Source organism: Zonotrichia albicollis, chromosome 6 (genome assembly GCF_047830755.1).
Source record: "Zonotrichia albicollis isolate bZonAlb1 chromosome 6, bZonAlb1.hap1, whole genome shotgun sequence".
NCBI lineage: Eukaryota > Metazoa > Chordata > Aves > Passeriformes > Passerellidae > Zonotrichia > Zonotrichia albicollis.
In genome coordinates this window covers 59,402,804-59,415,149 of record NC_133824.1, presented here as the reverse complement: position 1 = coordinate 59,415,149, position 12,346 = coordinate 59,402,804, and the positions used below count along the sequence as shown (strand labels likewise).

Sequence of the window (12,346 nt, the reverse complement as noted above, 5' to 3'; positions counted from 1 at the left end):
CTGGTTTTGAGGACACCAGGGCCCCCAGAGATGCAGTAAAACCCCACTTCCATCATTCTGACTGGCAGTGCTGCCTTTAATTCCTCGAGTTCATTATGCTGGAGAGGGAGAGGAGAGACAGGGAAACTGATTGCCCCTGCAGAAAGGCAGTGTTTCCCAAAGTGAGGATTTATTAGCACAACAAAAGGCCACAGCACCTCCCCACCCACCCTTCCCAATCCATCAAACTGGCAGCCCATCCATAAGGATCCTCCTGAGCTGCCACAGCTGGGCTACTCAAACCAGCAGCCTTCCTTAGCCATCCCTCCTCCTCCTCAATGACCCAGCAGCTCTGTGTTTTATCAGATATTTCACCATATATCCACCTTGCAATCCCCACCATACCTTACCAGGAATTAATCACCAAAGAGCCCAAGGGACAATACTTCCCAATCTCCAATAGTGAAGGAATGATCCCTGGACTGGTAACACCTCCCAAGAACCTCCAAGCTCCAACAGACTTAGGAATCAGCAGGAAATAGGGAGAGATCACTCTGGAGGGAAAAACTTCATCTTAACTTGGAGTGACCAAGTGAGAGAGAGGCCTGAATTTTGGATTTCATGGTGTATTGCCAGTCAGTGCCTGTTAAAGATGTGGGGCTGCTTTTAGCAAGGCAAAACCCTCCTGGCTGATGTTTCAGGACCAAAAAGGGTGAGATGCACTGTGGAGCCCTGGCTGGGGGGTATGAAGACCCCCCCACCCCAAAAATGTTTCCCCAGCCAGCTCCCCATGCACCCACAGGATGGATGGCTGAGGTATCACACACAGCTGCTGGACTGGCAGAAGAGCATTGGAGTAGCATTTTGGAACCAGGGTGTCCCATCCGTCCTTGTCCATGTGACCCAGGAGATGTCACAGGCTCTTAGGAGAATGCCTGGGCTCTGGTGAACATCGGTTTTTCAGAGCTGACCATCACATCTGGTGATTTAATGCCCAGAGGTGGCCTTGAGCCTCTCAAGAGAGAGCTCACCTCAGGAGGGCCTCCTGGAAGTCCTCCCTGCCTTGCAATCCCACTGACACTTCCACAGGGCATTTCCCCACCATCTGACAGGCCTTTCCCCCTCCACAGGGAACCAAACCCTGCTCCTGCCCCTCCTCAGCCTCCCCTCCCTCCCATTCTCCAAAGGCTCAGGGGGATTGAATTTCAGCACATGTGGGGTCTGCCCTTTTCTGCTCACTTCCCATCTGGCAACAGTCACTGTACCTTGCAGGAAGGATGATTCCCACCTCAGAAACATGGATTCCCCCCTCAGAAACATGGAAACATGGATTCCCACCTCAGGAACATGGATTCCCTCCTCAGAAACATGGATTCCTCCCTCAGAAACATGGATTTCCCCTCAGAAACATAAATTCCCATGTCAGAAACATGGATTCCCACCTCAGGAACATGGATTTCCCCCTCAGGAACATGGATATTTTGTATGTCAGATTGAAGTAATTTCACAGTGGGAAGCAGAGCCCAACAGTGCAGCCTTTTCCTGGTTATTTTGACAGCATTTCTGGGCAAAGCTGCATTTTTCTCCCCTAGTCAATGCCTGTGACACCTCAAGCACTGCATCCCTCAGTACTCAGAGGGCACCTCCACAACCCCCTGCACCCATCTGTGCCATGGATTCACCTTTCTCCCCACACCAGGGGTTCCCATCTCACCCCGCAGAGCTGACATCTCTGCAGCTCTTGCTGTTTTCCCACTGTTAGCCACAAACCCCTCAACAGTGACTCCACCTGCTCCCCAAGCTTTAGAGCCTTTCTGAATTCCATGGTTTGGACACCAGTGGCCCAGGGAATCCGTGGCTGCCCCATCCCTGGAAGTTTTCCAGGCCAGACTGGATGAGGCTTGGAGCAACCTGGGATAGTGGAAGGTGTCAGGGTTGGAACCAGGTGCCTTGAAAGTCCCTTCCAACCCAAACCATTCTGTGATGCTGTGAGACAAGACCCATCCAGATCCCCCAAAGGTGCTGCTGTTCATGCAGCTTTCAGGGGCTGAAAATGCATTTTCCAGTGGGGTAAAGGAGTTCCGAGGCTCCACTCTCATCCCTACGGGAATGCAGCCTTGGAAAGAGAAGGACCTGGAGCTGGTGTCCTTCCAAGAGGAGGCAGAAGCTGGGGAAGTCTCTGACCTGCCTCCTCTCACTTCCTTGCACACTGAGCAAAAGCCAAGAGATGCAAAGGCAAGAGCAGCCATCAGTAGATGAGTGCTGGTATTTATTGTGCTGTAACAGACAGTGCTGGTTGGACATGGACAGGGAATTTTGAGTGGAATCAATGCTGAGGCCATTCCTGTGTGTCTCCAAGCAGTGTGGAGCAGAGCTGAAGGAAGAAAGGGGTGAGAGTGGGGGCACCCAAGGGCAGAAATGTGCTTCAAACTGTATCAAGAACCCTGTACATGGGCACTTCTCGGGCAGCCAGGGGTACAGGCCAGGCTTACAACTCATTAATTAAGCAGAGCAGCTAATCTTAGCACTAAGGATCTCTAGCTCAGGTAATGTAACATTTAAAATGAATTGGACAGAAGTCATTCACAGTAAAGATTTCCATTCCTGGGATGGGTGAGAGCTATTGTTATGATTAGATTACTGCCAGCCAGGACCAAAACAGTACACCAGGGCAAGAGGAAAATAATCATCCACACGGATCAGCTCCAGCTGTGGCTCTGAATGAGGGAGTGTGAGATCTCCACTACTGTATCAAAACAAACACCACGGGTGGCACACGTAGAGCATAGCATTGTCATTGTCATTGTCACTGGGCTGGGGACGCACCCCTGCCCGGGGCAGCCGAGGGAGCAGCGCTGCAGCAGCACAGAAGTCGCTCGTTCTTCTCCTCCCCCTCTCTCCCTCCTCTGGAAAGTCACGGGCTCTCCCTCCCAAGGGCACTGCAGTTCCACTCAAAATTCATCTTCAGAGCTGTCGGCCAGGAGCATCACTCGGTCCTGCATGCTGTTAAATTCCCGCTGCTGGGGGAGGAGAACAAACATCAGAGAGCGGCAAAAAGGAACCAAAAGGAGAGAATTCAGGTGCCCCCATCCCGTAACCGAGGTGCCCCAGCTCAGACAGACCCCAGCCAGGCTGTTTGATTTCCAGCCAGGAGGGTTCAGAGTTTCCATACCTTCCCTTGGCAGTTTCCATACCTTCCCCTGGCAGTCTCCATGTGAAAAATACATGTATTTTATGATTGGCTTTTTGCAAATTTTAAAATGAATATTAGATGTGTTGTGCTAGAAAGTAATGCTGTATTAATTCTCTTAAGTACTGTGTTAAATATAGTTTTAGGTTACAAAAATTGTTAAAATAGAAACGATGCTTTGTAAGATACTTTCTTTAAAGAAAGGACTTGCAGCGAGATAGCAGCCACAGGACACCTGAATCTTTCAGAGAAAAAGAATTTATTGCTCTCTTATCAGAAAAAATGAACTTCTTCCCGCCTCAAAGGCGCTGTCAGGATTCAGAGGAAGAAGCTGACACTGACCAGACAGAATCCTGTGTTTGAATGGAATTTATGCATCATGTATGAAGTGTATGACTATGCAACAGGCTGTTGTTTTTAAGGGTTAATCCTCTGTTAACATGGGTCCTTTTTCAGGCTCATGCTGCTCAGAAAAAGGTACCTGGACATCTGTAACTCTTTGTATTTGTTGTCTCATATTGTCCTAATTCAAATTGTCCACATTATTATAACTCTAATTGTATTACTATTTTTGTATAACCATTTTATTACTGTTAAACTTTTAAAATTTTAAAAACAAGTGACTGGCGTTTTTCACACTCCATACCTTCCTTTTGTGCCGCTTGGAGCCGTTTCTCCTCCGGCGATTCATCATCTTGATGCTGTAGAGTGCTCCCAGGATGAAGAGAGCTCCAGCTATTCCAACTCCCACAGGAACCAGCATCCCTGACATGTATCCTGCCTAAACGGAGGAGAGAGGAGCAGAGCATCACTCCCAAACCCATCCTTCCAGAGCCATTTTCACCAGCCAAGAATGCAATTCATCCCTATGGTGATTTCCTCAGAGTTTGCTGGATTTGAGCCCCCATCACCTGCCTGCATGAGATGATTCCCCACTCCAGGAGCCAGTTGGTCACCAGCACAACTCAGATTTTCCTGACAGATATTTACTGCTGACACCCTGCCTGCCTTTAGGAGAGGGACATTTCTCTCAGAGATGGGCCACTGTGTGCCGGAATCCTCTTCTGGGTAGAGGGATTCTAAAACAGAGGATGGGGCAAACGAGAGGGGCACACAGACTGCTGCTGATAAACTCAATTAGGAAGAGGAGGGAATGGGGCCAATTATTTGCAAGTGATTTGCAACACCAGCAACTGGTTGGGAGTGTTTTTTTGTTTTGAAGGAAAACCTTGGCTGCCGAAGGAAGGTGATCTCAAGGTCTTCTCGGCTTTGTACTCAAAATATTTGAGCCAAACACTTTGGCTTTGCACGGTGTGAAACATGTGTATTTTATGGTTGGCTTTTCACAAATATTAAAATGAATATTTTATGTGTTATGTTAGAAAGTTATGCTGTGTTAATTTTCTCAAGCAGTGTGTTAAATATAGTTTGGGGTTATAGCATAAGGTTAAAATAGAAACTATGCTATGTAAGATACTTTTTTTAAAGAAGGGACTTGCAGTGAGATAGCAGCCACAGGACACCTAAATCTTTCAGAGAAAGAGAATTTATTGCTCCATTATCAGGAGAAATTAACTTCTTCCTGCCTTGCTCAGCCCTGAAGATGCTGTTAGGATTAAGAGGAAGAAGCTGACACTGACCAGACAGAATCCTGTGTTTGAATGGAATTTATGCATCATGGATGAGGTGTATGAATATACAAAAGTCTGTTGCTTTTTAGGGTTAATCCTCTTTTAATGTGTGTGCTTTTTCAGGCTTATTTGGCCCAGAAAAGGTACCTAGACATCCATAACTCTTTGTTTCTATTGTCTCATATTGTCCTAATCCAAATTGTCCAAATTATTATCACTCTAATTATATTGCTATTTTAGAATCATTTTATTATTATTAAACCTTTAAAAATTTAAAAACAAGTGATTAGTGTTTTTCACACATGGGAAGGGGTCCCCTGCATGGCAGCAGGATGGTGACACAGAGGGAAGGCACTCACACCCTCAGGTGGCCTTAAGGGGAGCCCAGCAAAATTAACCAGCCCTAATTCAATCACTGCGATCAGTGTGTTTGCACTGCCCATTAAAACAAAAAACACAGTCAGCATGGCTAATCTAAAATTACACATCTAAATCCTCTAAACCCTTAGGAAAATATTCCCAAGTTCTTGCTATTTTATATTTTACTGCTTTAAATGAAAAGGAACATAAGTTTTAAAGTATTGTCTCAGAGTCCTCACCTAATTTGGGCAGGTGGGCTCAGTGTTGCAAGGGAGGCAGGTACAGCCTGGCAGGTACAGCTTCACTCTCTGCCTGCTACACCCTCCAATAATTGATTTTACATCTGCCAAGGGATACAGGCACCAATTGTGAGGACTATCAGACAGCTCCCAGCAAGGCTCAGCCCATTGCTTACAACCACCTGCCTTCACCTGTGCTCTCAAAATACAACACAGCACACACACCATAATTACTTATCTTCCATAATCCACTGAGTGGGAGGAAATAAAAAAAAAAAATTTAAAGAAGCTGTTCAGGTGCACTAGCCTGCCTTGTACACTTACCTGGAGAATGAAAATAACTGCTTTGATCTGGGGCAGGCACCAATTGGATCAGGGTTTGTATCAGGGCTTGGATTGGAATTGGATCAGGGTTTGGGTCAGGTTTGGATTGGAATTGGATCACAGTTTGGGTCATGTTTGGATCAGGGTTTGGGTCAGGTTCAGATTGGAATTTGATTGGAATTGGATCAGGGTTTGGGTCAGGTTTGGATTGGGGTTTGGATTGGAATTGGATCAGGGTTTGGACTGGAATTGGATCAGGGTTTGGGTCAGAGTTTGGATTAGAATTTTAGATTAGATTAGATTTCTGGATAAAAATTTTAGATTAGATTGGATTTTTGGCTTAGAGCAGCACCAGGTCCTTTTCTATGGATCCCCACCGGGGGCTGCTCCCTCCTCCCCCAGGGAGGGCTGGTTTGCTCCCCCAGCCCCTCCAGGTCCTACTCAGTGCTTTAAACAACAACAGCTCCTCTGTGTGTGGATCTCAAAGCCTTAGGGATCTTGAGGGACTTGAAGGATCTTGAAGGATCACCGTTCAGATTCCCTGAACCCCCTCCCAGAAGAGCCAGCCCTGCTCAGCTCAGGCGCTGGGAAGGGGCTGCAGCCTGAGCCCAGCTCCCAGAAAAGGACACAGCTGAAGGCTGTGTCTCTGTGAGGCAATTAAGGTGCCTTAATTGGGTGACCTAATTAGTGCAGCGTGGGGTTTTCTATTTCTGGAACTTTGCTGCTGGCAGGGGCAGTGAGGGGAGGCTGCAAATGGCTCTGAGCTGCTGCCCAGCTGAGTTTCCATGTCAGAAATCACAATGAGCTCCTCAGCCTGTCTGTGAGCCTTTATCACACCTGACCAGCCCGTGGCCTTTTACAGGTTTCCCCCAGCCCCCAGATCAGTGTTTTATACCCCAAAAACCTGTGATGTGATGCAAATCCATCCCTTCTGTGTCTTGCAGCCCAACTTCTGAGGGCTACTGCAGTTTCTTGACAGAAAACCCCATTTCACAGGCCAAAGCCACATTTTCACCCCTTTATGGGAAAGAAGATGTGGCTTCTTTAGCTTTTAATACACCCAACCCATGCCCAGGACCTTCCTGGCCCTGCTGGGCTTTGAGATAACAGCAAGAGAACTTGAGAGGAACTCCGTGTCCATTATTTGCCCCACCAAATGCAGCATTTACACAGTGACTGCAGGAAACCAGACATAAATCAGCCCCTGACCTGTGCTCCTGGTCCCACAGCCACACCTGAGGGACAGGGAAGGACATTTCTCTCAGAGATGTGCTGGAATCCTTGTCTGGGTAGAGGGATTATAAAACAGGGGATGGGGCAAATGAGAGGGACACACAGACTGGTGCTGATAAAGTCAATTAGGAAGAGGAGGGAATAGGGTCAACAGGTTTATTTGCAAGTGATTTGTGACACCAGCAACTGCTTGGGAGTGTTTTTGTTGGGCTTTTCTAAGGAAAAATGTGAGGCAGGTGAAAAATCCCAAAGGAGGGAGTGGCTCAGGAGTGAGTGGAAATGGACACCAGTGGATCCTCAGTGACAGCAGTGCTGGGTGTGGGAATCCATAAAACCAGAGAGTTTTGGGAAAGCTGCAAAAGGCAGGCCTCAGGGACAGCAGAACTGTGATTAGAGCTAAGCAGCAGCATGAGATTGGTCAGCAGAAAAAATATGCAAAATGTAGAAAAGCAAGGACAAATAGAACAATGGTTTGTGTATTAACACTTGTCTAGAATAACTCCCTCAGCTGCAGAAAATTTTATCTAGTGAGATATTAGGAAGTTTTAAGCTTAATAATGGAACTCTGTGCATTTTCTTTTAAGGCTTACAAGCAGGTATTGTATTCAAAATAAGCAAGCATTGTTTAAACAAAGGTACGTGTGCTTGTAGTGGTTGGATAGAACTACTGTCATAATGCTTTTGCTTTGTGTAATTGGTCAAAAAACTTTTAAAGTAAGTTGTAACATTAAGTTCTTGGTCTGCTGATGTCATCTTCCCATTGTCAAAACATTGTAATAAAGCTGATACTGGAAAATCGAACAGCTCAAGGCTGTTCCCTGCAGTCCCATCCCATTTGTGATTTGTGCACAGCCCCTGGCTGGTGATAGCTGGGCACTGCCACAGCCCAGGCTCTGCCTGCACGAGGTTCAGGCTCTGCAGGGCTCTGCTGGAGACAGGAACATGCAACAGGGAAGGACAGAGGTGGCCAACAAGGTGACAAGAGGAAAGACAAGCTACAGCTTCAGGGAGAGGCCAGTGATGTCCCCAAGCTGTGCTGTGCCCGTGCTGGCATGAGCAGTGCCCTGTGCATGCTGCAACCCCTCCAGGCACACAGCCAGCCTCAGCTGCTCTTTACCTTGGCTGGGAAAACCATTCTCTGTCTTTCAGCATCTGCTCTGGATGAATCCCAGGCCAAGGAGGCTCTAGACTGGCTCTAGACTTGCCTCCTTCCTAGTGCAGGCAGAAAGGCAACTCAGCAGGGCTGGGCAGGAGCCCAGTGAAACCCTCCCACCCCCAGTCCTGCAGAACTGCTCCACGTTGCAAGGCAAGATGTTTTCCATTACAATCTGCATGGCAGATTATCTTTTGTCAGTGGGCAGTTTGCTTTATCTCTCTCTTTGAGTGATCACAATCACTCCTCCCTCAGGGGAGACATCTGCTGATAACAGACTATTGAATGTCACTGCATGGCTGATAAGAACTACAGCATCCCATTGGGAGATGTGAGCCCAGAGGGAGGAGCCAAGCATTCCTACCCAGATATAATCCTGAGGTTTTTGAGACACCAGCACGGCTTCTCCATGGGATTCCCCAGAGGAACAGCAGCTGCCTCTTCTCCCACTGGATCTTCAGAGGGAGAATGCATCCTTCTCTACAGGATCCCTGCTCCAGCAGAACCACCCCTGACACTGCAGGAGGGCTGCAGCCACAATTCCAATGGGACTGCTGCCAACACCCTGACCCACAGGGTGTCAGGTTGGGTTCTGACTCTGTCAGTGTTGTTCTAGTGCACTGCATTGTTTATTTTATCCTTTTATTTTCTTCCCTATTAAAGAACTGTTATTTCCTGCTCCCATATTTTTTGCCTGAGAGCCCCTTCATTTAAAATTTATAGCAATTCAGAGGGGTGGGGAGGGTTTACATTCTCCATTTCAGGGGAGGGTCCTGCCTTCCTTAGCAGACTCCTGTCTTTCCAAACCAAGACAAGAACAGACACCCAGGCCCTGATTCTCTGCTCTGACCTGATGGTAAATGGTGAAAGTGCTGCTGGAATTTGGTGCGGAGCAGAGGCAGGGCTGGGCTGGCTGGGTGAGTCTGCCTGAGCTCAGGGATGGCTTTGCAGACATCGCTCCCAGTCCCTGTGATGGTTTTTGTTTCTACTGACTCTGACCCTCTTCAAGAATCTCCAAGGCCTGTTGAGCCACGAAATGTTCTTGCTGTCACCTCATTTCCAGCTTCATGGCTCTGCTGCCAGCAACACAACACTTGGAAAGCTTCACAACCATTCTGAAATGTCAATATTTGCTTCAGGGCACCAGAGCCTAAAAAGCCATCAGTGCCTGTGGCTGCACAGCTCCTGGATGCATGGAGCAGCCCCTGGGATGCCAGGGAGGAAAGATCAGGGTCTGGTACCTTGTTTATCAGCTTTGCTGCGTTTGATCATCCTCCTTGCAGGGATTTGCAGCACGTGGAGGTGGAAAGGCCTCATGCAGAGGCACTGGCATGGCAGGCAGCCTCTCACCAGAGAGCAGCACCTCTTGATTTGGATCCAGAGCTGAGCTCAGCACGTAGAGAAAGGGGGTGGAACTAAGTTTTTTACCTTGGGGTCCCTGGAAATATTTCAGGTCAGGCTGGACAGGTCCTAAACACCTGTCTGGTGAAGATATCCCTGCTCAGTGCAGAGGGGCTGGGCTAGATGGACCTCCAAAGGTCCTTTCCCACCAAAACTATTCTAGGATAAGTTAAGGGGAAATAAAAAAAAAGCAACTTGGGTTATCAGACAAGGTCATTTTCTGGTGCAGAGAAATCAATCAAACACTTCTACCCCTCCTGCCCTTAGTTACAACCCATCAGGGACTTTTTTATGCATTCACACCACTCTATACCAGCAGCACCTGGCTCATTTGCCTCCCAGAAAAAAATTTTAAGCCCTTTCTCAACTGTCTGTATGGAGATAAAGAACTGCACTGACAAGAATTTATTTATTCCTGCAAGTAAAAGTGGTTTTGCTTTGAAAGGAACTGAAACACTGAGCCTCCTACCTTATCTTTCAGCTTCTCCATCCAGCTTCTCACTGAAAAAATAAGCAAAAATAAAAGCTGCAATCATGTTGCTTCTATTAATTAGTAACAAATGACAGTGATAACATTAAAATAGACAGCAATTCAATTGACAAGCTGATAAGGCTGAACATTAGATTTCCTATTTCCTCATTCGTGAGGAAAAAGCAAATGCAGCAAATCAACACAAGAAACTCTTGGAGTTGGCAGGCAAGCAACTCACCTTTGGCTGAGCAATTCCATCTTCAGAGTGATTTAAAAAGGAAAATAAAAACCAGCATTTCAGGCTGTGGGTTTTTGACCATCACTTCTCATACACACACCAGGGTGTCTGACCAGGAGAAAACCTTTCAGTGCAGTTATTTCCTTCCCCTGGCCTCCTCTATGTGGATATTCTGCCCTGTATTTTGTATAGCCTGTAATGATGGCTAAAAATGTATTTTTCACTGCCTTTTATTGCCCTGCTTTTCTGGAATAGCCCCTGCCTGCTCTGGGAAGCCTCCAGAGGGCTGGGATGGCACTGGAGGGGCTGAATCACCAACCCAAGCACATTTGTACTGCCAGCACTGCGACTTTCTTCTCCTGACAGGTAAATAAAATATGAAATATGACAGCTGAGAATTAAAATTTTGTAATGGCAGGTGCTTTGGGATGGAATATTCAGTGATCTCAAAAAGCTGCAAGGGCTCAGCAGTGGGTGCAGGGGTCACAAACAGCACAGGGCTCTGGGTGTGTCTGCACTGCAACAAGGGCAAAATACCCACAAGGATCCACCAGGATTTTAACAAATTCCTGCTCATAGGTAAGAGGCAAAAACCAGTTAAATACTGGGGTTTTTGGGGGCTCAGCAAGTGTGTTTTTTCAAGGATTCTCATCTCTCCAGGAGGACAATGCTAAAGGCACAGGGGACTCTTGGATGCAGCAATGTCCTTTTGAGGGATATTTCTTCCAGGGCATGTTAAATCCCAAATGTAACACAAAGTTTATGGATTTAGACCTGATCTCCAAGCCTGCTTTGTTATAAAATGTCTCTTCAAAGCTTGAATTAGCAACATCAGTGTCTGCATCACTCAGAGCATCTTCCTGAAAGAAGCCTTTCTGTAAGTGGGGAGAGAGGACAGGAGGGCCAGCAGCAAATGGATATTTTATGTCTCAGATGCAACACAAGTTCAAAGCCATTTGAATACTCCCTTTGAAGTGTTAGCAACATAACACCTTCAGAAGGATAACACCTAACAGAAGGATCCCAAATTAGCTAAAGGTGAACACCTGTGAAGGAGGCACAGGTGTGCTTATCTCTGATGGAGAGCTGAGAAAAAAAGATGAATTATCCAGGAGAGGGACACACACAGCACTAGAAGAGCACAAGAGGTCTTGTTTTATCTTGTTTTATCAGCTCTTCCCACCATTAGTCCTGGCCTGCATAGGCTAAGTCATACAGAACTCAGTTTATGAACGTGCCACCACAATCCTCCTCTGCCAGCCAAAGTCTGCATGCCCTGGATTCACAGAATCACAGAATTCACAGAATCACTGGGTTGGGAGACACCTTCAAAATCATTGAGTCCAACCCAGCCCCAACAGCTCAACTGAACCCTGGCACCCAGTGCCACATCCAGGCTTTGTTAAACACACCCAGGGATGGGGACTGCACCACCTCCCTGGGCAGCCATTCCAGAACTTTCTCACCCTTTCTTTTTCCTGATATCCAACCTGTATTTCCCCTGGTGGAGCTTGAGGGTGGATTCCCAGTGGAATCCCAGAGAGGAAGGACACCCCTGGCTGCCCTGGGCTGGGTTTCCAGGTGTGACACTGCCAGGAGTGGTGACAGTGGCTCAGACCCACAGGGCTGGGGACAGCATCCCCACCTGCACCTGCAGGGCTCAGCTGGCCCAAACCCCAGCTGAGCACAGCACAAAGCCTATTTTTACACCTCTCCCAACAATTCCATGGGATCAGTGATCTCACCAATAGCTGACCCACTTTGCTGCAGCTGAACAACAGCAGCAATTAACTCCAGAGTATTTCTGCCAAGGCAGAGGCAGGGCTGAGCTAAGAATATTCCATTACCTATTTTTAATGAACACAGATGCTGGCTTTGTTCCCCTCTGCTCCACCAAGCGACAGCAGCACCCAGCAGCTCCATAGTACAAATCTTTATTTGCTGTTACACATTTGTTATTAAACCTAGCCTTGCTTTCAGCTTTGAGGTGCCTTTGGAAATCAACCCAGGCCACAGAAAAAACAACCCAAGGTGATTCTCCCTGACCAGGTGCCTCTCCAGGGGATGCTCTAATGCAGCCACAGCCTCTGACCTCTGCTAGAGGAAAATAATGGCCCTAAATTAAT

At 47.3% G+C, this 12,346-nt stretch overlaps 1 protein-coding gene across 3 annotated transcripts in view; it reads right to left on the bottom strand.

Annotated features, from left to right (window-relative positions):
• Window positions 1–2,231: 2,231 nt before the first annotated feature.
• The window catches only part of ARMH4 (armadillo like helical domain containing 4), a 62,790-nt gene continuing 52,675 nt past the window's right edge, over window positions 2,232–12,346 (bottom strand). For 2 of the 3 annotated variants that reach the window (XM_074543989.1, XM_005492221.4), the window contains exons 6-8: window positions 9,980–10,011; window positions 3,816–3,950; window positions 2,232–2,999 (exon numbers count right to left, since the gene is read on the bottom strand). In XM_074543989.1, coding sequence (XP_074400090.1) covers window positions 2,931–2,999; window positions 3,816–3,950; window positions 9,980–10,011 — 236 coding nt within the window. In that variant the 3' untranslated portion in view covers window positions 2,232–2,930. The remainder of the gene's footprint in view (window positions 3,000–3,815; window positions 3,951–9,979; window positions 10,012–12,346) is intronic. The other variant, XM_074543990.1, reaches the window with a different exon arrangement.